At 40.9% G+C, this 27,025-nt stretch overlaps 2 protein-coding genes across 4 annotated transcripts in view; both read right to left on the bottom strand.

Annotated features, from left to right (window-relative positions):
* Positions 1 to 566: 566 nt before the first annotated feature.
* LOC134626045 (protein FAM83G-like) lies at positions 567 to 18,540 on the bottom strand. Of its 3 annotated transcripts, XM_063471522.1 has the most exons (6): positions 18,428 to 18,540; positions 17,861 to 18,335; positions 16,808 to 16,975; positions 9,744 to 9,868; positions 6,145 to 9,385; positions 567 to 2,455 (listed from the first exon to the last, which is right to left on the bottom strand). In XM_063471522.1, the coding sequence occupies exons 2-6, from the start codon at positions 18,311 to 18,313 to the stop codon at positions 2,027 to 2,029; spliced, it is 4,416 nt and encodes a 1,471-aa protein (XP_063327592.1). In that variant the 5' UTR covers positions 18,314 to 18,335; positions 18,428 to 18,540; the 3' UTR covers positions 567 to 2,026. The 3 variants fall into 3 exon arrangements, with proteins under 3 accessions (XP_063327592.1, XP_063327591.1, XP_063327593.1); XM_063471521.1 differs by having other exon boundaries at positions 17,861 to 18,540; XM_063471523.1 differs by having other exon boundaries at positions 2,312 to 2,455; positions 7,194 to 9,385; positions 17,861 to 18,540.
* Positions 18,541 to 24,186: 5,646 nt separating this feature from the next.
* grapa (GRB2 related adaptor protein a) overlaps positions 24,187 to 27,025 on the bottom strand; it is a 35,444-nt gene continuing 32,605 nt past the window's right edge. Inside the window, exon 5 of the mRNA XM_063471520.1 lies at positions 24,187 to 25,528. Within this exon, the coding sequence (XP_063327590.1) occupies positions 25,343 to 25,528 (186 nt within the window). The 3' untranslated portion in view covers positions 24,187 to 25,342. The remainder of the gene's footprint in view (positions 25,529 to 27,025) is intronic.

The following is a 27,025-nucleotide window of genomic DNA, read 5'->3' as shown; positions in this document are numbered from 1 at the left end:
AGATTGAGGTATTTGTAAACAATGACAAGAAGTGTGTGTGGGGGAGTAAAAGTGAGGTTTTCAAACCTAAGAACACCGTAGCAGCTGTCGAGCATGGTGGAGGTATCATCATGTTTGTGGCTGTTGTGCTCCCAGTGATACTGGTACGTTGTACAAAGTGGATAGAATAATGAAGAAGCAGGGCTTCCTCCAATTTATTCAACTTCACCTCAAATCAACAGCTAGACGGTTGAAACTTGGACTCACCTGGGTGTTCCAACAGGACAATCCAAACACACAGCAAAACTGGTTTTGGGCTGGATAAAGTAGGCTAACGTTAATGTGCTGGAATGGCCTTCCCAAAGCCCCGACCTAAACTATCATCTATTTAGTCTTTCATTTCTTAATGTATCTGTACTTCATGTTACGTGCATCAGTGATAGTTTCCTATCAAGTGAAACATTTTTAACAAACATGTTTAATTATAAGACGTTAGTATGTCATCGTCCGCTGTTGCTCAGAAAGGATATTCATTTTTTTTCCAGCCATTTAAAGACACAGAGCTTTATTTTCCTCTCTTTATTCGCATAATTCAACCCTTGCTGCAAATCTGAATCTAATTTAAAGTCAGAAATGTGGTGACAGCTCATGACCATATGTGTAAGCTCACATGAAGTGAGCTCTGAAGTCATGCTTGCAGATGTCTACCTGTCTGCAGTGGATTCAAAAGAGCTGAATTCATCTTAAATCTATCTAAATCCACTACAAACACAGCAATGTGGGCACTTAACAGTTAAATACAAAATCTTTGGCAAAGGCATAAACATGCTGCACATTCATTAAAAATGCATTGTCCATTAACTATAACATTGCAGACAGAAGATGCTTCTTTATTTATTTTATTTATTTATTTTTACCATCAAACGACATATGATATTTGTGATTTTTAGCATCTTGGTCACCCTGCACATTTCCACTCTCATTTGGAAAAACCTGTGCACTATCTGGTGCATTCCTGCAGCAATTCTTCAGAACATCTTTATCTGTCTTCAGAGGTAGCAAGTCTGTTGGCACGGTCACTTCCAGGACAAAAATATTAAGAATCTAAAAAAATACATTTGATGTGAAAAAAGAAAACTGCTCTTTAGCCCTTCAGTGTAACAATACCAAGTGACCTAAATAAAATTACAATTCTGTTTTCATTTTTTTAACATGCACCCCCTTTTTGAATGTACAGATATACAGAGGAGAAAAAATATATTACAAATTCAGGACAAATGCTCCAGATTGCTGTAAAAAAAAAAGTCACAAAATGCTGAACGTTTTCTTTATTAAATGTAAAGTAATGTTAGATAACAGCCGGAACGAGGCAGCCTGTGCTTTAATATAGTATATAATATAGTCCTATGTAAATGCAGTTAGGTGTGTACATTTTAATAAAAAGAAAAATGTGATGGGACCAGTTTTAAACACTATTAACGTACTTTTTTATCAATCCCCATTAATCAAACAGCAAAAATTAAAAAAAAAAAATAGAAAATACGATATTAAAGCCGTACGTCAATCCACAAAAACATATGGGAGTCATCCAGTAATGCCAATAATATATTGTTTTTCTTTTCGCTTTATCCACTGTATATGTGCAGCATGTTTAAATACAGTAAGTCAAAGAGCTGATTAATGTAAGAGTTTTTGTTTTGTTTGTTTTCCGTTTTTCACTGACGCCCGAGGTTGGAGAATGAAAACACACTATTTCAGTTTCCTTATCCGAGTTATTAAAAATGTATCCAAACTCTGGTCCAGTCTTTTTATTGCACCTGAAGTCATGACCTCCCGGGGAAGAAAGCTCGCTGTAAACTTGGCAGGCAGCTGGATTTAAATATGAAAAATAAATCTCCACGTGTTTAAATGCAGACATGAAAAATTAGTCATACAACACGAGGAGTCAAGAAAGAGGTAACAACATGTTTTGGTATATAAACATTGGCCCAGTGGTGATTTCGCCTGACGCAGTAACATTAAAAAGACGTGATGACCAGTGACCATGTTAGCTGGTGGTTTTACTCTCCTGTGCTGGAGGGGCCACGCTGCCTCTTTTACTGTGTGCTGGAGTCTTGTTCACTTTGCCATTCATCCCCTTAAGGTTGTACAGCCGGCTGAAACTCAAGTTAAATGGAGTCCTCCCGTCCTGCACTTCCGGTCCGGATGCTGTCTGGTTGTGAGACAGAGTACTGAGCTGGATCTGTGGGTTCATATGGAGTAAGGAGTTTGGGTAAGGAGTTTGGTTCTGTGCTGCTGGATTCTGGCTCTGCTGGCTTTGGGAGACCTGTTTCCGTCCGGCTGTAGATCCCACAGTACCCGTCGCCAGTGGTTGCGGTGGTCTGGTTGACGTTTTGTGAAGAGATGACATATTATCAAAGTAATTCGGACTACGTTGGACCCTCTTTTTTTGAGGTTTGGGAGAAGAGTGTGAAAGCTGCAGAAAAAAGAAAGACAGAGGAGATGTCTGACTCAGGGTGTGTGTAACACTTCTGCAGACAACAGTTTCTCATATTTATTCTATTATATGTGGGGCAACTTATCTATAATGCAGTGTAGGATCCTTACACTCACACACGCATTAGCAAGCGACATATAAGCTTTGCTGCAAATGGAAAAGAGAGGGTGCAAAGTGTCTGTGTTATTTTCACGTTCATTAATATTACATGACTGAAATAAGTTAAAACATGCAAACAACACCTCACTGACTCAGACTGAGTACTCTGAGATGAAAGGCAGTGGATTCGGGGCAAGAGTGAGTGAGTTAAACACCAATAAATGTGAAACCTATTCATCTTTTAGACTCCTTTAAATACTCTATCAGTGCGAACACGCACGGCACGTCATTATAAATATGCCACCTTTATTCGCACGAGGCATCCTTCTTCAATAATGAACAAAGCATGGTTGTGCTGTTGTGTTAGTGATGCTCTGCTGGTGAAAGGTTCATGGATCAACACACAAACACAGGAACAAATGCATTAATACATTAAAGTTAAACAATGAATAAAATAGGACTTAAATTATATACAGTACTGCGCAAAACTCTTGATCCAACCCTGATTTTGTTACTTTTTTTTTTTTAACTTTTTTAAGTGATCTTGAGCAATAGTTCTTGAGGCTTTAAGAGTCCTTCTTTGAACAACGGCTACTTTTCACATGTTTAACAATGATGGAATTCCCAAAGAGCTATAAGCCAAAAAAGAATATGGTGTGCAGTGTGAGGAACAGTATCTGAAAGTCATGTCCTTCAGAAACGGGGGGGGGGGGGGCCTGAGAGAAGCATCTGGGCCTTCAATGATCTACTGTTCACTGAAGCCTCATCAGAAATGGCCTCAATGGAAAGGTGTCTGTCAAGAAGTCATTCTTAAAGAAGGGAAACCGGGAGAAAGGGCTGAGATATACAAATCACATAATAACTGGACTGAGAAATCAGGGTCAGCAGGTCTTATAGAGTGATGAATCCAAATTTGAAAATTTTGTTTAAATCACCATGAGCCAGCTGAGGTGCAAGGTAAAACAGTGAGTCTACACGGTGGAGGCACTGTCATGGTTTGGATCTGAATTTTAGCTGGTGGGGATCTTACTGGTGGAATTTATGAATGCAGAAAAAAATCCACCATGCATTACCTTCTGGAAAGCATTTTATTAGCATGACAATATAACAATGATCCAAAACACACTACCAAGGCAGTAAAAGAATACCTGATTAAAGCCCAGAGCTCACACCTTCAAGCTATTGAAGCAGTATGGGATCATCTTGACAGAACAAAAGAAAAGGCAGCCAGCATCCAAAGAAGCCTGGAGAACTATTCCTGAAGATTACTTCAAGAAATTGCAGAAAGGCTGCCTAACAGACTTCAGACTGTGTTGAAAAAACATGCATTCATATAAAAAATGTTCAAAATTAGAATTGTATAAACTCTGTTTTTGCTTTATATACTTTTCCTGCCCAAGCATAAAGAAATGAGGGGTGGCTCAAGACTTTAGCACAATACTGTATGTTATTAAAGCTTTCACATTCAATTTTTCTAAACTTTGATGAACCTTAATATAAAAAACTGTCAGTGAAGAACAAAAAGACACTTTGATAAATGCACTATTTCAAGTTGTTACCAACTCCAGTCATGTCAAGTTTCTTTATATAGCACATTTCATATGACAGGCATAGACTTAACAAGCTTCAAGGCAGAAGGAAAAAAAAGGACATCACACATGGCAAAAACTTCTAAAATAAGAGATTAAATGGCCTGTATTTGTATAGCGCTTTACTTAGTCCCTAAGGACCCCAAAGCGCTTTATACATTCAGTCATCCACCCATTCACACACACATTCACACACTGGTGATGGCAAGCTACATTGTAGCCACAGCCACCCTGGGGCGCACTGACAGAGGCAAGGCTGCCAGACACTGGCGCCACCGGGCCCTCTGACCACCACCAGTAGGGTAACAGGTGAAGTGTCTTGCCCACGGACACAACGACCGAGACTGTCGGAGCTGGGGCTCGAACCGGCAACCTTCCGATTACAAGACGAACTGCCAACTCTTGAGCCACAATCGCCTTCTACACTTTAAAAAGGGATTTTGATCAGCAGGATGAAAAATATAGGAATAAAAATAACACTGATCCTGAAAATTTTCCCCATTGATCACACACGTGCAAAAAGAGATACGCTTTGAGTCTCTTTTTAAAAGAACACACAGGTGTAGCAGTAGTAGTTGTAGTAAGTGGTAGAGTGAGACCATAAAACTAGATGATTTAGAAATCATTCAGTATTTGCTCTGTGATTCAAGCGATGCCAGGAGGTCTAGATTCAGTAAGCACATCGACAGAGTGAAAAGAGGCTGTCATTCATCGATTTTACAAGCAGTGAGAAATTATTTTACTGGGAGGCGAAGAGAAGAAGAAATAAGAAGGATGTTTAAACTTTTTGGTTTTATTTAAGACTCTCCCTGCAGCACTGCCGTCAGCTTTCAGGCCCCACTTCTGTGGAACAAACTCCCAGTTCGGATATAAAAGACACCCACCCTTTGATACAGCTTATAGTTACAGCTGGATCAGATGACCCTGAATCCTCCCTTAGTTACACTGTAATAGGCCTAGACTGCTGAGGGCTTCCTATGACGCACTGAGTGATTCTTCTTCCCTTATTTCTTTTCATTCTATGTGTTTAAACACATCTCTGCATTTAATCATTAGTTATTAATCTCTTATTATGGCTCTCTTCCACAGCATGTGTTTTATCTTGTCTACCACCCCTCACCCCCAACCTGTCACACCAGATGGCTTCCCCTGCCTGAGCCTGGCTATGCTTGAGTTTTCTCCCTGTTAAAAGGGAGTTTTTCTTTCCTGCTGTCGCCAAGTCAATGTTTGACTGTTGGGGCTATTCCTTTGATTTGGTGAAATATAATTATGCATATATTTTCTTAATACCTGCATTGTTACAGTAGGAAAAGGTGCATAACTTTCTATTAAAAATAAAAGCATCAGAAAAGGCTGAGACTGTGACAGGAAGCACCTACAACTGTTGTACAAATGTTGTTTTTAAAGATGATAAAAGGCCGGCTTGGAGATAGTGAGCATGTGCTTCTACAAGCTAAGATCACACCCACATTTTTGGCATGCTTCGGATTTTTTCCGTCACGCAAGTTAACACAGAGTGAAGCCTTGGGATCTACTAAAACATTTATTTTGCCCTCATTTAGTTGTAAAATACATTTGGGCATCCAATTATGAACCCTGGCAATGCAATGGGTGCGGTTCTTCATGAGGCTAAGGATGTTGGCGGATACAGATATGTTTACCAAGGCTCCGATGAAAGATTGACACCACTTTCATGTTTGCATACTAAACAGTTTCAGCTGCTTAGCTCAGATTAACACAGAGACTGGAAAAGATGGATATACAGCAGCAACTAAGTGTCTCAAGGTCACCAACTGAAAAACTGTGTTTTTTTTAAATGAAGTTGTCAAAGAAGGAAAAATGTGTTACCTTAATTTCAATTAATTAGTGTCATGTTTTTGTTTTTTAACAAAATCCAGTTGTACATATACCCATTTGGATATGATTGGCAAACTAAAGAAACATGTTGGTTTTAAATGTTATTCTGACCAGTGCTCATACCTTCTGTCCCTCTGTCTGCCTCTTTGACTGGGGGCTCGCTCTCCTCTCTGTACCCCTGGGTCTTATTTCGACCTGGTTTGAAGTGTTCTCCCTCCCCTCTCTGTCTGGTCTCCCTCCCTCTGTTGATTTAATGTCACCAGCGGACGATCGCTTTGGCTTTGATCTCTCTTTACTTGACCCCCCTGCAGTCATTCCTCCATCCACCAGTCTGTCTGCAGCTGACTGGCTCCTTGCCACCTTTCTCGTAGGCGTTTGGACCTCTTTGTCTTTTCCTCCTGTTTCAGTTGAATCTTTGCCTCGTTTAATTTGCTCCATTATTCTATTAGTATCCTCACTGCCTCTCATCTCTGTCCCCTGGGATTCTTGCTCTTCCCTCCTCTCGGCCACACTCAGTTTCCTCCCATGTTCGTCCTCTTCACTTGCTTCTTCTTCACTTGCCTTGTTCTCTACCTCCCTAGTTTCCACTTTTTTTCCAAGTAAAGAAGAACTGGGGACTTTAGCGGCCCCAGTCAAAGTCTGTGTTTCACTGTGTGCCGTACCTAATGTAGCATCACTTGAGCTGTAATTTATGTGTGCAGGACCGGTGCCAGTGGCGGGAGAATTTAGACTATTTGTGTGTGCGAAATTAATGTGATCCTCTATCATCCCCTGGCCACGAGAAGCCATGTGGTCAAAAACAGGCTCGTTAAAAAGCGAGTCGCTACATTCATAATACTCTTCAGAGGTGGTGGAGAGAGTGGAGTCCTCTCGTGAGGAGATATAACCATCAAAAATGTCTGGCGATAGAGAATCCAAGGCTGGCGTGCGTGGAGAAAATCCATCAGGAGTGGGAGTGTGTGCTTTAAGCGACTGTGATCGGTGCACAGGTGTTTGTGAACGGAAGTCCGGCAGGTGTGTTTCGGTGAGGTGTAAACGCAGGGCTTTTTCGGGCGTGTGTGTGCCAACACGTCCTGTAGAAGTTTGTTCTTGAAAGGTGCTGTGCGTGTTGTGATTTGCAGTATTTCGCATATTAACCTCATTGTCTACATGTGTGAGTCTTACTTGTTCACCTTGCTGATTGTGGGTGTCTGCAGCAGATGTTTGTGCGCCATCGCCGTTATGAGGTCGCAGATATGAGGTCGAGAACACTGGCGCTGTCGAAGAATTCAGAGCCTCCATCTGATCCATGTCCTGTGGTTTAGAAAATGATATCCTCTGGGGTTCATGTACTCTTGCGAGAAATGTTCTGCACTGTGTCACATTTTCACCTTTTTTGTCTGACACATCACCAGATTCAGAGCCTGTCAGAGTCCTTTCAGGGCTCGCTGTATCTGCCTGCGCTGTGGCTACATAGCGTGCATCCATCTTCCCAATAATCCTGCAATCTTCGGAAGTTTCGAGGTCAACATCTTTTGGAATGATTTCTTGAATTTTCAGTGCGGCTGCCTTTGGTGCATCATTAATCAAAGCGTCTGACTTGTGCAGCTCGCTTCCAGCGACCGTCTGGGGTGCTGCTCCGTCATCGTCTTGCTCATCTGCTTCCACACTTGTCTCTTTAGATTCTTGCTTTGGAGTTTTTTCAGGATTCCCTCTGTTCTCTGTGTCTTTTTGTGCCCCTGCCTTACTGGCACTGTCGTCCTGCAGCTCAGGGACAGTTTGGCACTCTTTTACCAGAGATGTCTGCTCAACAGCTGCCACATCAAACGCACTGTGGGCCATGAGTGGCCCTGTGCTGGCCTCGGGCCTCCTAACAAGACGGATCTCTGGCAGTTTCTGCCCATTGCTGGTGCTGCTGTCACTCATAACTATCTGTATGGTACGAGGTTTAGGGATAGGGGGAGCTGGGGTCAAAGAAGAGGATGCAAGGAGGGGTGGATTTGGTGTTGTAACGGAAGAAGTAAGAGGAGGAAGGGCAGAGGAGCTGGTGGAGGGAACAGAAGCGCTAGAAGATGTGCTTGAGTGCATTGTAGTAATAGGAATGTGGTTATTTTTAGACTGTGTGGCAGAAACCAGGGAGGTGGAAATGTTACTGTGGACAGTTGGAGTCTGGATGCTAGAAGCCACTTCACTAGAGATTTGCGGTCGCTTGTGAACAGCTCGTGTTTGTGAATCCACCTGTGGTGGTGCGGTCTTTCCTTTCGTATCTTGTTCTGTGTTTAATTCTGGGGAGTCGGGAATCTGAGGGGTGTGTGCACCGTTTGGTGTTGGGGTGTGTGTCCTGTGCACAGCAGAACTTTGTGTGTTCAATCTACTTGTAGGTTCTGCTTCCTTTTCTGTGTTTAATTCTGGGAGCGAGCCTGTCTCAGCGTGACTGTTTGATGAGACGGGTTGTTCTGCGTGGGAAATCTTCCCCTCGTCAGAAGCGGGTGCTTTGCTGCTGGATTGGGGAAATGTTTGTGCACCGAGGGGAGTATCAAGGCCTGCCTCTTGGTTAGTGGTTGTGCTTAAATCAAATTTATTCTTGGCGCTGACAGAATTAGCGGCATCTGACTGCAGGTCAGACTTTTCCTCAGATGCAGGTGATTTCTGTTCAGATGCCTCTTTGTTATGTGTGACATCACTGAGTTGTGCTTGCTGTGCTTTTTCTACAGCATCATCAACCATGGATTTAGCCTGTGCTGGTTGGAGTGCATTCACCTCCCCTTGTTTAGGAGTCGCCTGTGTGGGCTTGGCGACTTCTTCCTTGGTTTCCTTTGTTCTGCTGAACGGACTGCTAAACCTGATCGCCTGGCTGGTTTCAAACATCTCTGAACGCTGCAAGTGGACTTGAGTTGGTTTTTTGGCATCCCGAACATTAATGAACCCTATGACATCACTGGGGGGGTCAGGTTCTGGCCATGTGGGCAGGTATGCAATTAAGCATGCTTTTTCTAGATTTATTAATCCAGGATGGAGAGGAGGAGATTCTTTTGTCGATTCTTCACTAGCCTTACCTCGCCTCTTCTTCTTGGAGTTCTCTGGATTTTGGGGTTCTTTGGGGCTTTCTTGGTTAACAGAGGTGGTGGGGCCGGGGTTGGTCAAAGCAACCAGGGCATATTTTGGGTTGTACAACTTCCTCGCAATGTCAGCAGAAGGGGGTATGACAGGGGCGGGCTGTGGGAGGGGTTCCGGCTCAGGTTCAGGCTCTGTGATGGTCTGCCGGAGGTCAACAGAACTGGAGGACAGATAGAGGAAGCGAAACAGTCGGTCGAAGCCATCCACAGCCTGGCCTGTAACCACGGTGATGAGATTCCTATCCAGACGCGAGGCCATCCAAGTGAAACTGCACAAAAAACAAATATGAACAAATAAAAAATGCAAATTCAGACTTATTTAAACTGCACCACGATACCACAAAACAAACTACACTACACTGCAAGCATAATGAAGCCAAGTAATCAGCAATAACTGCAAACGTAAAAGTATAATGATCCAGTCACTTAGGAACTGCACGGTACTCTATGCATTTATTACTCTGGTAGATTGGATACATTTACAACCTGTTTGTCTGCTATGTCGACAAGGCATTGTTTATTTATCTCTCGTGCCAAGTTGGCAGTTACAAAAGCAGGTGGAGCACAAGGCGATAATCTTTTTCTGACACATTCTCCCTCTTTCTCACACACGTAATGCGCACTGACCTGTACGACCCAGACACAGCTTTTACTCCATCAACGAACATGAATCTGTGACCCATTCGCCCTCTGACCTTGGTGCAGGACCTCGTGTAGAACTCCGTTCCTTCTGAGCAGCGGACACGAAGGTGCTGAAACACAAACAAACACGCAATTTTTGTACATATTAAAGACCCAAAACTGCCTTCATAACCTGTGACCTGCATTATAGAATAAAAGGCTGCCAAACAATGTGAGTAGAGACCGTGAGTCACACTACGTCAGCCAAAGAACAATAACACCCACAAATAATAGTAATATCAAACATTTACAGCTCAAATGTAGCCAATGTAGAATTTTCTTTTTTTGCTAACACACAACTGTTTGTCTGGCATTTTGGTACTTCTTAATAATAATCCCTAAAACATAGATACAGAAGTCATTAGCAGTCATTTTCCACTTACTGCCTTAATCTAAGGTAATTGCTCCATGTGTTCAAACATCTAAGCAATTACACAAACTAAACCCAGTGTAAACACTCTGATTAAAACTTACACAACCCACATTATGATGTCTGGCTTGTCTTTACTTGATTTGAAAGCCTATATTCCCCACCTTTGTTGGAAACTGTCTGTTTTTTCATGCCTCTTAAAAGCACAGCATATGTGTTATAAAATCAGCCGTCTGAGTCGATTTTCCTGCACGTTAAAGAGCCCACATTGTGCTTTTGCCTATAGTGTGTTAAGGCTCAAAGCCTATAATGAAAATAATTATTCCTTTCAACAGAAAACATGGTTTCCTTCCATCTGTCCATTGTCATTAGCCATTTCTGGGTCCAATCAATTCTTCTGTTCTCAAAATCAAACACATGTTGACACTTAGTGTTAGAAATCTGTACTGTTTTTAGGTTAAAACAAAATGATCCATGCGTTTATTCCCCCAGATGCTACAATAAAGTTTAACATTCAGGTATCCATGACAAGAGGATTTACAAGGTTAGCTGTGTTATAAGCTAGCAGGACATTAGCTAGCTAGTTTCTAAAGATGTTCGACCATCTTTTGACAGAGACAGAAAACTAAATAGTAGCAACATTTGGAGGGTTAGTGAAGTTGTGCTAGTTGGCACACAATTATGTCCTACCTTTGTGGCTAGCTACAGTGTGGAAGAGGATTAGGCCCACCAGTGGGAAAAAAAAAGTGGCCACGTCTTTTTTTTTCCCCTGTGGCCCTAATCCTCTTCCATACTACAGAGTTATGGTTAGGATAATATAAAACATTAGCACAGGGAAGATGGAGGATGAGAATTAAACTGTTTTCAGTTGACGGTCCACAGTTAGTAGAGACAAACGTCATAATATGGCAAATAGAAGATGACGAAAATGTCTGAAATTATTCATCCATAACAAGAGGTTAGCCGTTAATATCCCAAACACCGTGACACTGAATAGCCATCAACTTTTTCTCAGCAGCTAGTGGTGGCTGAAAATAAAAAAAATAATTCCAAAATAAAAGTTGAACTGATGCTGTGGTTTAAGGTGCTTCTCAAACAATATCTGGATGTCCTTGTTAGACTTTCTATCAACAGTAATTTTGTGTTCAAGGATAGTTTTCTAAAACCTATTTATCAATTAATAATAAATTAACAAAATTAAAAAATGAAATGAATGAGAACTATATATATTTACACAGACTGCTGTGGTGACTCAAACCTGTGACCTCACCACTTATCCTACTGAGCTTAATGGCACATTTGAATAATATCATTCCTGACTGTATGATGCTAACATCGTGGAAAGAGCCTGATGTTAGGTTCACCATGCAACAAATGAAATACAACAGAGGTATACAAAACTGTGACTACCTTAAAAGTGTTTATTTTTTAAAAACAGGTTGTGGTAATACTAGTTTGTGTACATGGAGAAGACCAAGTTGCATTAAAGACTCTTCACAATCATGTACTAAAAAAAACAAAACAGAGACAAATGTCTTTCATTTCTTCTTTGCAGTAATCTGATCTACATTTCTCACTTAGTAAGAGACGGGCTGACGCAACAACTATTCTACGTGACACAACGTCAACATCCATATATGTACGGTTCAGTTTCTGGCATCAATCACTGACGAGTTTTGACCAAGGAGATGACGCCGCCGTTTTAATCATGTTTGCTGGGTGTTGCTGCACGGTTTGGATTACTCACTAATAAAAAAACATCTGATCCTGAGCTTACTTTCACTTTGAAATTTTGTTCAGACTGAAAGTGATTCCTTTCTGAAGCATTCAAATATTTGGAGTCTGGGACACTGTGAAGCCTGTGAGCTTTTAGAAACAGCTTAAAAACATGCTGTACATGAACAGTGCTAACAGAAAAACTGGAGAGCTTGAAAGTAACCTCAGTAACTGAATCCTCACATACATCATCATCTAACCCAATGCACTTTCAGAAAGCAAAAAACAAATAGATACCAACTAAGCCTATGCAGTCACTGTGCATATACATGTGCAAACATGACCTCTGTGAAAAGGCTGTTCTCAACTACACACCAAACATATAAAATAATGTATGATGCAATGCTAACATTTAACCACTGTAAGGTTCATAATACCTGAATGGTGCAATATCATTGTTGCAATCATAAACTGATATTAGAAAGTCTGACTCAGTCCAACTTTTCAGAGTTAAATGTTGCAAATATTTTTTATGGGCACTGCATAAACTAGTGGTGGTGTGGGGGGGTAAAAACATTACAGTACAGAATCGTAATACTTTGCATGGCAATACTGTATCAATACAGGAACACTAAATATTGATATTTTATTAAAGAAATTAAAATCTGGTGGGAACACTATGAACAAAAGGCACATGCACCACTACCATCCAAGGATTATGTCCAAATTGTGCTTTTGGGGGTATTTTTCTTCATTGTCTATAGTGTTTAAAAGCTCAAAGTCTGTATAAAACTAGTTATTCTATTCCATAGAAAACATGGTTTCCTTCCATTACTGTCCTACATCATTAGCTGCTTGTCAAGTCTGTTGTCATTGGCCATTTATAGGTCCAATTGCTTCTTTAGTTCTCAAACTCAAACAAATATTAAGATACCGCTGAGTGTTCAAAACAATTTATTTAGTTTCAGCTCCAACAAAAAGATCCCAGTTGTTACAATAAAAAATAAAGGTTTAGGTATCCATGAACAGGTTTACAAATTTCAGCAGTGTTATAAGCTCGCAGGACACAAGCAAACTCATTAAATCGACTAAACTGAAAGACCATCTGACAGACTTTACCTCCTTATTCGCAGCAAGCTAATAGCTAAGTTACATGAGTAAACATAGGACATCAATCTCCTTGAATCTACAAAAAAAGAAAAAAAAAAGCGTGGCTTCCTGGTGACAATATTGAATTTTTTCACATTCTGCGACCGAGTGCAACTTGTGGTGACTCAGTGGTTGCCCAGAGATTGAGGGTGTTGCTCTCATGACCACTTGGACTGACTGAGGTCACTCTCAGAGAGATTGTTGGAGGTTTGCAAAGAATTGCTGTCTGATTTATAAATGCAGATAGATTGCCAGCATGTTGCCATCAGTCTGATTGAGTTTTTGTCAATGAGCGCAACTTGAGGGACTCAACTCAACAGGCTGCCAGCTGGTTGTATTCTGGTTATATTCATGTAGAAGAAGAAATGTAAATGTAATAGTTAAATGTGAATTTCCATCTATGTAGACAGCAACAGATATATGGATCATGGATGATTTATCACAGTTAATTGTTGTATTATCCAAAAAAGAATGCATGGAAGTGTTAGACTGACAATCTCATTTTACAAACATAATATAGTAACGCTGGGGAGAGGGAAAAGAAAAATCACAGCATTACACCATATTGACAAGTTGCGTGGTTCTTGTTGTCGTTACTCAGCAGTAAATAAATAAGCTCCATAAGCCCAGCAAGGTGTGTAACAGACCCTCAAGTCACCTTGACACACTAGTCCTTTGGTTTGTTGTAAGTGTAGACTTACACTGTCTGATCTGGGGATTTTCAGCCTGCCCTTCCGGATGTCTTGACACAACTTTGAGTGCTAAGTCTGTCTGAAAGCCAGATGATGCAGCCAAAACATTATGCAGTCAGTCTTCTTGTTTCAGCTCCTCTTCTTTTTTTTTTCTGGCATGCTTTGTCTCACAGTAGGAGCACTTGTTTTCCTCCTTCGTTTAGGCGCACCCTAAACTTTCTCCTTCCCTCAGTGCATTCCTTTGGTTAACCGATTCGATAAATTGCATTGCATGCTCCAAGTTCGTGACGATGAGCATTTGAGCTGTTGTTCAATGCATTTTATGCGGAAATAAAACCACCTCCGAGTGCACTGTGGTTTCAACAGTCTCTACACAGTCAATGTGCACGCTTTGCTAAACTACTTAAATTAAGCTCTGTCAGCTTGAAGTGTGGCAGTTGGAGATTTTCCTAGAAAACCTCCCTGAATAACTGATGAGTAAGAAGAATTTGGTACCTTATTGCCCACTCAGGTGCCAGATTCCACTTACTCTCACTCACTTGGCAACTCATCTCACCACTCATCTGCTCCTCCTCCCATCCCTCCCCTCCAGCCGCTCTGTCTCGTGACTTACGGCTTGTGCTAAATTCCCAAACTATCACCTGTTTCCTGCAAGTCATCCTCTCATTGTCTTTCCTGACAGACTTGTCGCTTTAAGAGATGTTTGTGTTAGCTGCTCATCGTCGTCACATACTCCTGTCTCCTGGCTCTTCAGATTTTCCGCATAGATGAGCATCTATTGGTGCACAGAGGGCTGTTAATGTCATAAATGGCTATGTAGTTTTCCTTGGTGAAATAGACCCTGCTCCAAAGACTGCCTGCCAGTGTAACAAAGCAGCAGTATATGACACATCAGGGAGCAAGCCCCTCCAGTGCACTTCATAGGAAAACCTAACAGACTCATAGTGTATGACTAAGAGAAAGGAAGCACGCTGGCTGTCAAACAAACGAGATTGTGTCCTACTACACTGGATCCATCTCTTAACAGCGTTGTTTTACTTGCTGCAGAGCCACCGTGGATTAAACAGAATAGCAGCTTTGCATGTCATTTTAAAACTCTCTCCCAGGTGTACAGTGTACGCTGCTGTTGGCTAAAACCAGAGAGTGACCTACCTGAAGGAGATACACTTGTCTCTCCATAAATATTATAAGAAACTGTGGCACAGAATGTCTTTTCTTAATACAGAGCCACTGTGCTATCAAATATTTAATTTAGCAGAGCAACTTCAGGCTGTGTGTCTACTGTGAAGCAAGTAGGAGTAAATCTGTTAAAGACAGATTCTCAGTGCTTATGAATCTAAAGCAAGAAAAAGGTCTTAGTAGGAAATAATAACATGGCATTTAATTCAAAAGGCAAATGCAGCGGGTATGAACTGCGTATGAAAAACTCATTAAACCGAGGAACCGCTTTCACTTATCATGTATCGTGTCATGTGCCACACAAACATGTGCTTTTGTCGACAAAGCAAACACTGCCGCTATTGAATTTCTTGCTGTTTTGTTGGCACATCGGATCCAGATGGTACTGAAAGACTGTCAAGCCTGTTTAACTTTAGTTACTCTGAGGCATAAAGTGACAAGTGTGAGTGTTTGTGCATCTTTTCTTATCTGCATGATCTGCACGCATGCATGCTACTTTAGATATTTTGAATTGTTTCTGCAGTATTACAGGGACCACTAAGCACACAGGCCGAGCCAATAAGGTACGGCTAATGCTGCAGACGGTAGGCATGATCGAAACATGGCTCAAGTAAATACCCTAAACAAAATTATTCTTCAATTTCAATTTCAAATTATTCTTTCAATTTTGACCAAAATGTAAGTGAAATGCACAAAATCAAAGGTTTATTCAATCAAATAAAGAGTTGTTGAGGACAATGTGCTTGGTGTAAACTGTATGTATAACAATCGGGTAAATTTCATTTTGCCAATTTCATGGAAAATTTCCATTAAATTTTCTTCTGTACTCATGGAAAATTTCAATCTTTTACAGTGGAAACGCTCCAACTGGAAACACCTTGCACTGGATGATTTCAGCTCCTTCTTCCACCTGTCAAGCAAAACTGTGTCCAAGTGAAACAAGCAGACCTTGTGAGAGGCCCCATCTAATGCTGACTAAGCCATTAAAAAACACTACACAGTGAAGTAATATGTGAGAACATTAATCCTGCACAGCGACACTTTAACCAGCAATCTATCCTAAACTGTTCTTGGGAAATGATCACACCTAACAGAAAGCGATTGTTTCTTTTGGTTGACTTGAGTTAAAGTGATTGTGTTTGCTTTGGCAGCTTTCTACAAAAGATTTATGCCCCGAGAAAACAGTTCAGTGAAAGCGCATTTTTATACTCCATGCAACTCCCTTTTAACATGTACCAGCACGAGAAAGATCTGTTTCATATCTGTGTTCTGATCGTAGCAAGCTACTTACGATATCTAACAATAAAGGTAGGCAGAATGGGATTTATCTGTGTTGCAGTACCAGCTGGGTGGATCTACTGGTGGTTGTGTGGACTCTAGCGTGTGTGCATGTGAGGGAGACAGCGAGAGACAAAAGAGAGAGGGGAAGCCGGCATGTGCTTCTGTTTATCCGTGCATAACAGAAGTCTCTTGACTTCAGTTGCTTCTTTTGCAAGATAATCTGTCCTTGTGTTCTACATCAACAGCCTTACAAAGTTATTTCAGGCTCAAAAACATGGCGAAGCTTTCCGTTTTGTGCCAAAGGTTTCAATGCACGTGCGTTTGGGGCCAACAGTGCAAAGACGCTCAACTCGTCAGTGAAACATTTACCCTGTAACACTTTGACCTCACATGTCACACAATGAAATTTCACTTTCCATCTCATTATCATTTGAGTCGTAATCACCTTTTATTGCCTAGGTGGAGCGCTTTGAATGGCGACGTCTGTCCAACAGTGTGCTGTAGGAAAACTGAACGGCTGACTTTTATGACTGTTTTCAGCTTTACTTAGAATTTGGACTCACTCTTTAATGATAAGATTCAAATTGCTATGCAAAATGACAAAGTGGGTGGTTCCGCCTCACCTTGAGGTGTCCGGCGTGCATGTTGGCCCTCCGACACATGGCCAAGAAATGAGGTAGCGTTGCGCGTTCCAGCAGGATGTAAACAGAAACTCTCCTTTTGAAACCAGCATCAAGCAAATCTCTGAAGATGTCGACGTCAGTGAAGACGTCCATCACCACTGCGATTACCTGGAGACGCAGAAGCACAGGCACAGAACCTAGATCAGCCTCAGATGCTCCTATGTAGTTCATGCATGAAAATGAAAACAAAATTCATTACAGAGCAGAAGGATAAAAGCCTCAGCCTTAAGGTTACTGCGTGCACACATTTTTATGCCAAAACAAATAACACTCAAGTTGTTTTTCAGGTTTAAGTAAAATATGTGTTTCCTATGCAGAGGGAAAGTTCTCCCAGCTCTCACAGCTACTTATACAACCGATAACTCGTTTTCTGTCTGAAGCTCTTGAGGAAAATGATCCAGCGAGCTCGTTTCAGGCAAATAACACGTCACAGAGAAGTGATGCTAAGAAATAAGACATGTCATAAATTTCTGCCTCCAGATGACTCAGCCGCATAAACAGACACAAACACTGACTGATAGGCATGAGCGCTGCAATATACCCATGCAAATACCCCACCTAGCACACATAGTCCACTGTTAGTGGCATAGCTGATAATGGCCTTTAATCAAGCTGCACTTTACTCTTTATTGTCTCATTTGGTCAGCAGTCTGTAGTCTGACCATACTGACTCATTTAGACTTCATGCCAGCACTGTGGGGAAATTCTGGACTATGCACAGCTGATTAAAGAAAAAAAGTTAGGATGGCTAGAAATCAATATTTTCGGATTTTTATTCAGTCATTAAATGAACTCAGATGAGTAAAGATTAACATGCTTTGAAGATGAACCAACACACAAGTCATCCAGGAAGCTTAAACACACATAAATATTGATGAGAAAACAAAGTTTTCATCCGCACTTAAACATGGTTATTTTTATATATTATTTAATGCACAATGTGATGACGAATAGTGCCATTTAATATTATCATAACTGTATTGGCCCACCTACCTTTTGCGCCTGTGCGATCATTTTTCTGACAACCTCTTTGATGTGAGCGTGACCATCCAGCGGCGGCTGCGTGTACACCGTAGTGCGCGTCACCCCCCGGTACGCATCGCTGTCGGGCCAGCCCAGGTCCATCTGCGGGATGGACGTGTCCGACAGCTCTGGCCAGTAGTGAAGCGACAGCGGGGTCTGCTCGTCTTCGGCATCCCCCGAGAACAGCTCCAAGCCCGGGTCATAGGGTTCGACGGCGCCGGTGAGAGCTTCCAGCTCCGGGTCTGAGAGGAAACCCCGGAGGCCGCGAGCCTCCAGGTATTTAAAGAACGCCTCGCGACCATCCCGCAGGAGAGCCTCCAGCGCGAGCCGCTGGTCCTCACAGTAGAAGAACTCGGGCTTGGACTCGTGCGTCCGCGGGTTCACGTGGTTATCATCCAGGCACTGAAGCTGGGATAGAGCCATGTCGCGAGCCCGAAATAGTTAACTGAAAAATAGCAATACAACTTTCATGAACCACCCAGTTCTACGAGGCAGTTCTCCTAAACGTCTCCAGACTTTGGCAGAAGACAGACGCACCTGTGTGCTTTAATTCCTCGCGTTTCTTTAAAAGAGCTGAGCAGCTTAGCTCGAGGTCTGGTAAATATCTTTCATCTTGTCGCCTGCTTCGGTCAGCGCTATAATTCCGCTGGTCAGCCATAATGCATTAACACTGAGCCATTGTTACTACCAAGCTGAAAGGCTACCCGGCAAGAGAGAGAGTAAATAATGAGCGACATGCCGCCTGCGGCACCGCCCGACAGGTGTGACCCTAACAGGCAAAACACACCTACCCACACGCTTTCAGAAAAGGCAGACCTTTATCACGTGACCTCCAGGGCTTCCCAGTTTTATGAAGTGTTGCAGCGCTGGCAGCAGAAAGATGTCCATCCCTCGTTTTGTCCATTAAATCATTTAGATGGCACCTCATGTGAAAACCATCAGCGGATCATACATAGCTGTTTTACCTGTTCTGTCATGTTTTTTTTTTCTTATTTAACTTCCTGCCAGGATGGAAAAGCCCCAGCTTGTGTTTTGTAAAGATCAAATTGAAGCACATAATTGCTTTAAAGAAAGAGTAAAATATGACGGTGAGATCAAAGCGGGATTAATAAGATGTAAAATATTACCTGGGGGGCAATAGGTACATGCACCATTAAGTTTTTGTTTTTGGTTTGTTTGGGTTTTTTTCTCCTGGTGTCTATGTTTTCAACCACAAACTTCAGCGTCTCCTGCCTTGTGCACTATGTTTCTGACCTCTGACCTCTGTGCACAGAACATGTTGAATAAGAGTTGCAAATAAATTCCCACATACAATAATTAAAACATTTAGATTTACGCAACCCTTTACAAAACAAAGAACAAGTCTTCACAACCACCACCAATCAAATGTGTTGCCTCAAGACTTTTATGATCATTATATTTCTTTTATCAAATAATAACCTCATTTGAACTGCATCTAATACCAGAAAGATAGTACCTTATTGTCAGTAGATTATAGTGACAGGGCAGCCCAGTTACATCTATAAGCATGCATAATGTTATTACTGTGTAAGAACATAAAGAGATTGCAGTCAAGGCTGAAGTTTACTTTTCAGCGGGGAGGTGTTCTCGCCTACAGCTCACTGTTTCTGTTTTTAATGCAGAGCAGGCCTGATGCAGGTGCTCAAACTAGAAGTCTGCAGATTGCCGCCCAAAGAACAATGAGGCTAAGAATCAGGCAGTGGCACGGCATCGCAACATTTCTGGGCCCGAAATTGAAACCACTGCTTGTGGTTTTGGGAGGAGCTATACCGTGAGAAATTAAGCAAGAATTTGTTGATAGCGCTGCAGATTCCACGCACACAATTTTACTGCAACTCTGGCTAATGATCAGTTCTCAAACCTCTAAAAGCTTTATTATTTTAGTGAGCTAAAATGAAATAAAATTGAAAGATTGGACAGGTGGATAAACTAAACAGTGTTTTTCTCACCTAGTTTTAGTTTTTATTTCGGTTAGCTGCAATAACATCGATGCAGTCAGAAAAAGAAAGTACACCCTCTGTCAATTCTAAGGTTTTAGTATCAGGACACAATAAAGTCAAGAGTCGATATTTATTTATTTTTTTTAAGTTGCAATAATGTGTGAAAAAACAAATGCACCCCACGATTCAGTGGCTAACCACATTCAGCAATAACTTGAAATAATGGTTTCCTGTATGATTTTATCAGTGTCTTGCTGTGCAAGTCCACTTTTGTTTACAGCATTGCTTCAATTCAGTAACCTCATGTTGACATCTGACCTTTGAGTGGGTCATTGCAACACCATTAGTAGAAAAATAGCCTCATTTGACTCTAGAATACCTTGGTATACAAAAAGTTCATGGAGTTCATGGTCTGCAACGTCCCAAATCATCACCCCTCCACCACCGTGCTTGACAGAGTTCATTTGTGGTGTTTGTGCTATGTTTACTTTTCTCCATACATAATACTGTGTATTACAGTCAAACAGCTTCATTTTAATCTTGTTGTGATTTCTAACTTTGCAAACCTAAGCTGCTTTTAAACCAGCTGATTTTAGAGAAAAGAGGCTTTCTCCTGGCATCCCTTCCAAACAAGTCATACTTTTTCAGTCTTTTTCTAATTGTCCTGTCATGAGCTTTAACATTTAACATGCTAACTGAGGCCAGTAGAGTCTGAGAGGTAGCTCTTAGGCTTTTTTGCAGTTTCTCTGAGCATTGCACGGGGTGAACATGCTGGGATGTGCACTCCCGAGAAGACTGGGAGTGCTCTTGAATGATTTCCACTTGTGAATAATCTTTCTCAATGTAGACTTCAAATTCGAAGCCTTTCCAGATTGATCTCTAAGATCATCACTGTTGTGTCAATGCAGCACCTGAAAAACTGCCAGAACTTCTGCTTTGCTTTCAGTCAATCAAAAGTGTATTTTAAGACCTTTAAAGACAGGATGATTTTTAATTATTTCCTACATTTGATTTTGCTCTGAATTGCAGTAATTTTAACTGACATGGACTCTCCAGGTGTCTATAAAGCCCGATATTATCCCTGCATGATTTGGCTGTTCCAAAGAGCTCCGAGTCATCCACTGTGAAACGCCCGTCTGCCTTCTTGTTCGGTGTGGCTGAGGTCACGTGACTGTGGAGGAAAATCAGCGCCAGTCAGCACTCCTTGGTCTTCGTTGGTCTCAAAGTTGGAGTGCAAACCAGGCGTTAGAGCATGTCTCAGAAGAATGGAGAGCTACTTCTTCTGGGTCAAACTTCAGAGTATAGTACAAAAAAACCTGCAGACTTGAATATCATTCACTGCAGAGTAAATATGCTTCATTCTCTCTCCTTTACCGATCCATCAGTCAATACCACATTTTAGAGCCATCCACTGTGAAATGCTTGCCTGCTTATCATTCCTTCCTTTCTTATTTCATGAGATAAATATTACATCGCATTCACACTTCTATCAGTGTTTTCATATAAAGACGGTCTCACAGGGTTTTTTTTTAAATTCTTTTCAGAGGTGGGATTTAATCCTGGACAGCATTTTAAAAAGGCAATTTGTAGCAGAACAGCTGTGTTACGGCTTGGTCGGGTCACTAAAGAAACCTTATACTGTATAATCCAAGCTTTCTTTATGCCTGACTGTCAGGTGGATGTCAGGTGTAAAGGTGAGTATAGTGAGTGATGACTCATCTTGTCTTTCACTCCCAGACTGGCTGCATTTGACCCATTAGTTTAGTAAACAGTTTTTCTGGTTCGCAGGATGTTTGACCAGTTTCCCTTCACTCCATGGCCTAACCAGCCAGGGGCCAGTAAGTCAGTCAAACTGGTTCTCCTGTTTCAGTGTTTTTACTGTTCACACCTGTAAATAGCATTGATGTAAGAGCTCACACGCCTTCCTCAGCCGTTTGCTGTTTTACCATCAACCTCGACTGAGAGACCGACACACTTGTCCCTCACACTGCATCCTCATCTCTCATCAGTAATCTGGTTCATCCTGTGTTCTTTTCTACCATCTATCTTGTCCCGTTTCACTGCCGTCTCATAAGGTTTTGCATTTTTATTCTGTGTCACCGTGACACAAATATGTCACTATAGAAATGTTGGCATCTCTCTCACACACACTTACACACAAACCTTATCCCTTCATCCACAACTCAGACACTTCAAAGTGACTCAGCAGTTTTAAAAAAGATCAGAGGGAGAAAACAGCAGTGCTATTTCTGGTACACCTTTAACTCCTTTTCTTCTTTCCCCCCATTGGATTGCGGTAGCTTATTGACTAACTGTCAATGACAAGCCAGGGGTGACTCTGTCAGGAAGAATGAAAATAGTGGTTTGTTAGAACAAAAGCAGAGACAAGAGAGTGAAAGGCAACAGAAGTGATTTAGAGCAGGGGAATGGTCAAACGTAACCCAGTTTACCAGCTTCATGTCAAACATTACAGTGTGGTGAGAGAAGAGGCTCTGCATTCCTTACATAACGGCGGCCGAATGTCAGCGCAAAACTGTCCTTAACATCGGTGACGTGATGCGTTATCGCACAGATCTATTATTATGTTGACAGAATTACATGTCAGTGAGGCGTTTCCTGGCACAGGATACAATAAGACCATAAAATGAGCAAGTGTTGTAAAACTCTAATTACCATATAAGTAACATGTACATATTTGTTGACACTTTTATAAAATACACCTAAAAGACAAGTAACAACTCTTTCAACTTGACTAGAGTTGCGTGTTTAGGTTGTGTGGATATATACATGAATATGTTTTCCTCTTTAAGAGAGTTTTAGACACATCTAAAGTGATTCTAGCCCAAAGAAAAACTAAAGTGTTTGTGTTTTTTAGTTCCTTTTTGTTAACCAGGGTTTGATTTACTCAATCATAATACCATTTTTTGTTTAATGAGAGAGATCAAGCTTTATTGTATTTGCCCGTTGTGCTCAGTGTCCACTCAAAAATGTATTAAGATCCATGAAAAACTAGTAGATTGGCACGCTATAGTAGCTTTCCCTGTTGATGCTGTTAACAAACTGATGTACTTAATCAGACTGAGAAAACTTTAAAAAAGATAGATGTTGTTTATATGTTAAAAGCGGGTCATTATATTCACTTGCAATATGACAGTGTTATTATATCTGACATAGATACTGACCTTCGGGGGCCCAAGATGTACCTGTGTGCCAAGTTTGGTTACTCAGCTCCTGATGCTCTATGAGGAATTAATGGACAAAGAAACAAACAAACAGAGAGACAGCCCTTATTATTATTATTATTATTATTATTATCTGAATTTAATATAATTATATAATTTAATTTACTGAAATTATGATGAATATGCTGTGTACATATGAAAAAAAATGCCCCTGGAATTTTGCTTTTTGACATTAAACAGAAGAAAGACTTATAGTGGACTCTATTTGACCGGGAGCATTTCCATAACTTTTAAGTGTGGAGGCACAGGGCAGACCAAGAATGGTGCTTGGAGGTAGCAGGGAGGATCAAAATGCTTAGTATTTAATATTTAGTTTAAAAAATTTGTGTACAAACCACAGTTTTCAAGCTCATATGTGGCCCTGCCTCCTCTTACAGATTTATTATGTAAAAAGTGGAGCTGCATCAGAATTTAAACCTAATCTTTTGATGGATAGCTGAGAAAAAAAGGTATAAAATTATAATTTTACTTACGTGGCATAATAATTCACTGGTTACATATTCAAACATGTTTAAAATACCTAATATCTGAAGTCATGTGAAATAAAAACAAATCAGAATCATATACATGATATTATTGGATTTTAATTATTGATTTGTTCATGTGTATGTTCCTTTAATGTTGCACCTGTTGATGATTTTAATTTCCTGTATATTGCTCAGCAGCTTGGGCTATAAAACTGAAGTTAATCTGCAAAATAATAAGTAACTAAAACTTTAAATTATATAGTGTTGGGTACAAAGTGCAATAATTGCATTCAAAATATGGAGTAATCTGAAGTAAAAGCCAAAAGTAGCATAGCATGGAAATACTCAAAGTACATTAAATCTGTTAAATTTAATTAACCATTTAATTAAATGGTTTGGGGGATTGTAAGATTAGCAGTGCTCCAGTGGCTTTGGTAGAGGGAACTCCAGGATAAAACTGATTATTAAAAAAAAAAGGGGGGGAAATAGCACCAACAAAAATGATCAAGATCACAGCAAATTATGGCACATGTGATCTTTTCATTAAAAAGAACACAAGATCATTGTAAAATACACACTAAAAGCAGATACAGTAAATACCAAATAAAGTCCAAGCTTCAGGGCTCAAAGATGTAAATGTATCACTTTATTTCAATGATTTCGTTACAGGATAAGGAAGACGATCCAAGTTCTTGCCGTCAGTCACATGAAGTTTGTTCCTCTTAAGCAACTGCAACAGTTTCAACAGAAGCAAAACTTTTATACAATGTTTAAATTTACTTGCAGTATATGTATTTTAAGATCACACGTGGATAAGAATAAATACTCAAGAACAAACAAATGATCAGTAAATTGAGTTGAGCATGTTACATTTTAAGCAGCGCGTTTTTCTTTTTTTGTATTAACAAAGCGATGTCTGGGCAGTGTTCGTCTTACTGTCACACTGTAACACAGTAACTCCTTTCACTGGTCCACTGAGCGCGCTCAAACACACACACGCACACACACACACACACACACACACACACACACACACACACACACACACACACACACACACACACACAAATATACGCGCACACAGATACAATCAAAACTAACTCGAACAGCCATTCGTTCTCACTCCCTCATCGTCACGCAACATGCATATATGTATGTAAAGACTGCAGCTTTACATCTGTAGAGACCCACACACACACACACACACACACACACACCAGCTCAGTGAGAGAGGAATCTGCTGTGTCAGGATCCTCTAAGTGTTCACACTCACAATGACTTTCTGTGTCTTTCTGCCCAGCTCCCGGTGAAAAGGATGGCAAAATACTGGAGTAAATGAGCCAGAGAGCAAGCCTGCCCTTCCTTCAGAAGTTTTCATGGGCCACACACTTTTCCCCTCAGTTTAGTGTTTATGTGTGTTACTTTTATACTAGAGCTGGTAAGCTGTAATAAATGATTATAACTGGGAGTATGTATGACTTTGAATATATGTGAGAGTTCTCCACAGTGTAAAGGTCCATGTCTGGATCGGAGGAGAAAGTGGAGTCTTCGGGATCAGATGATCAGATGAGCCTGCAGCAAAGGCTGATTTGAAGGGCGACATCACAGGAGGGCATTGGGAGGAGTCAATTTAGGGAACGGGTCGTTCGGTGGTAGCTCCGTCGTTTGCTCCAGGAAGTTGACGGGCGAGTGCAGAGCGGGGAAGCAGCGTGAGTGTCTTTCAGGATGGCTCGTCGGTGAACCCGAAGGAATGGCCGTGCGTTTGTTTGACACGAGGTCAGGTCACTGGCAGTGATAAATGGGCTGGACGTACTCTGGAGGGAAGTAGCCCACGCGTCCATGGCAACGGCCCCTCCAGCGCACCGAATCAGAGCAGTCAATGAGTTCAATGACATCACCACGCAAGAAGCGTAGCTGGGACGGGTGGTGCGGGGTGAAGTCGAAGACAGCTTGGGCATGATGGGAACGCTGTGGGTCAGGAGGGAGAGAGGGAACAGGAGGGAAGGGAGGAGGAAAAGAAAAGAGTTAATCACACATTTTCATCACAACAGTTAATACCCAGTTAATAGCGTCAAAGAAAATACTAAAAGTAACCCACCCCTGTGATGGAGACAGCTATCAAGTATATTTACATATTAGCCCGGGGAAGTGAAACTTAAAGCCAGAATTGGCCCAACATAGACTCCAGTATAAAGTATAAATGCAAATATTATACAAAATTTTTAAATGAAAGAATTTCTGTATTAATTTTTTGAAGATTTTTTCGTATATTTTTCTTCAACCACACATTTGCCACTTACAGAAGCCTCTGTTAAAAAACAGGTAGAAAATTACTGGGTTTTCTTTTTTTTTACATTTTCTTATAGTGTGGACAAGTGTGTGAGCTTTCTGTCAGTTTACACATTAAAGTCCAAAGAGTCATAATGACAGTCTTCTTTCACTGATATAACAAACTATTATGACTGAACTTCTTTTTCTTAAATTAAAATATCGCTGGGATTAAATGTGCAGTTAAACTTCTGTACAGTGACAGAAAGGGGAGTTTCACTGGCCTGCTTAAGTAGGCTGCATGTGGCCCACGATGTAAAATGAGTTTGACATCCCTGTATTAGAAAATGAGAGATGAGGCCTTTTCATTGCACAATATAAAGACACCACATGTCAAATGTCAATGAAGCTCTTTTTTACCATTTCAATCCAGAACCGTCTATTTGCACCATAGTATATTTCAGAAACAAAGCACATGAATGCTACTTTTCTTTTTTTAAAAAGCTGGAAAGGAGGCAGTAAGCTTCTGTAATCCAACATCTCCCACATAAAATGAGTCATAACGCACCGGTGGAATGTGTGTAGTATTCAGTGGGGTTACGCTGTAGCAGCATGGTGTTATTTGCATGTGACGGTCAAATATGTGACTCGTCAAATCAGGGGGTTGTAGATTTATTAACATGTTTATCTCGCTACGTTTAGATGGCTGCAGAAACCAAATCAACTTAATATCCTGCAAAAGACAGATTTTTCATGCTGATTTAATATCACAGCCAGTTTTGGGTTACTTTTGTTTTTTTATCAGTGACTCCCAAAAATATGTCTTTCTTTATGTTCAAGTAATATTTGTACATACCAGTGCGTTTTCTGCTTATCATCAGGATATAAGATTATAGAAAGTAATTTTGCACTTTTTTCCAGTCACTGATTACTCATTAAAAAAAAAAATAGAGCACACAGTTTGGAAGGGCTAGTTTGGAAATTTCTCCACTACACGAACTTAAAATGAATGTTGGTCAATAAGGTTCGCTGGTCTTATCTCCTAAAGGCTTTGAGAGGTATTATTTAATTCACCAGCCACAATCTAGACGGTGAATTTTTAAAGTGAGCGCAGTTTCTTTGAAGCAGGAGGCCAAACAAAACAAGAAAAAGAATACGAGCTCCAAAGAGATTAAATAAGTCTTGGTCAATATGAAA

Source organism: Pelmatolapia mariae, linkage group LG4 (genome assembly GCF_036321145.2).
Source record: "Pelmatolapia mariae isolate MD_Pm_ZW linkage group LG4, Pm_UMD_F_2, whole genome shotgun sequence".
In the NCBI taxonomy this organism is placed as follows: Eukaryota; Metazoa; Chordata; class Actinopteri; order Cichliformes; family Cichlidae; genus Pelmatolapia; species Pelmatolapia mariae.
This window is presented reverse-complemented; position numbering and strand designations above follow the sequence as displayed.

Bases quoted from the DNA above. Each gene is read 5' to 3' on its own strand.
- LOC134626045 (XM_063471521.1), bottom strand. From the start codon at position 18,313: ATGGCTCTATCCCAGCTTCAGTGCCTGGATGATAACCACGTGAACCCG. The intron at 16,976-17,860 runs GTAGGTGGGCCA...CTGCGTCTCCAG, and splicing joins TGATCGCACAGGCGCAAAAG to GTAATCGCAGTGGTGATGGA. The intron at 9,386-9,743 runs GTCAGTGCGCAT...TTTTTTGTGCAG, and splicing joins GCTGTGTCTGGGTCGTACAG to TTTCACTTGGATGGCCTCGC.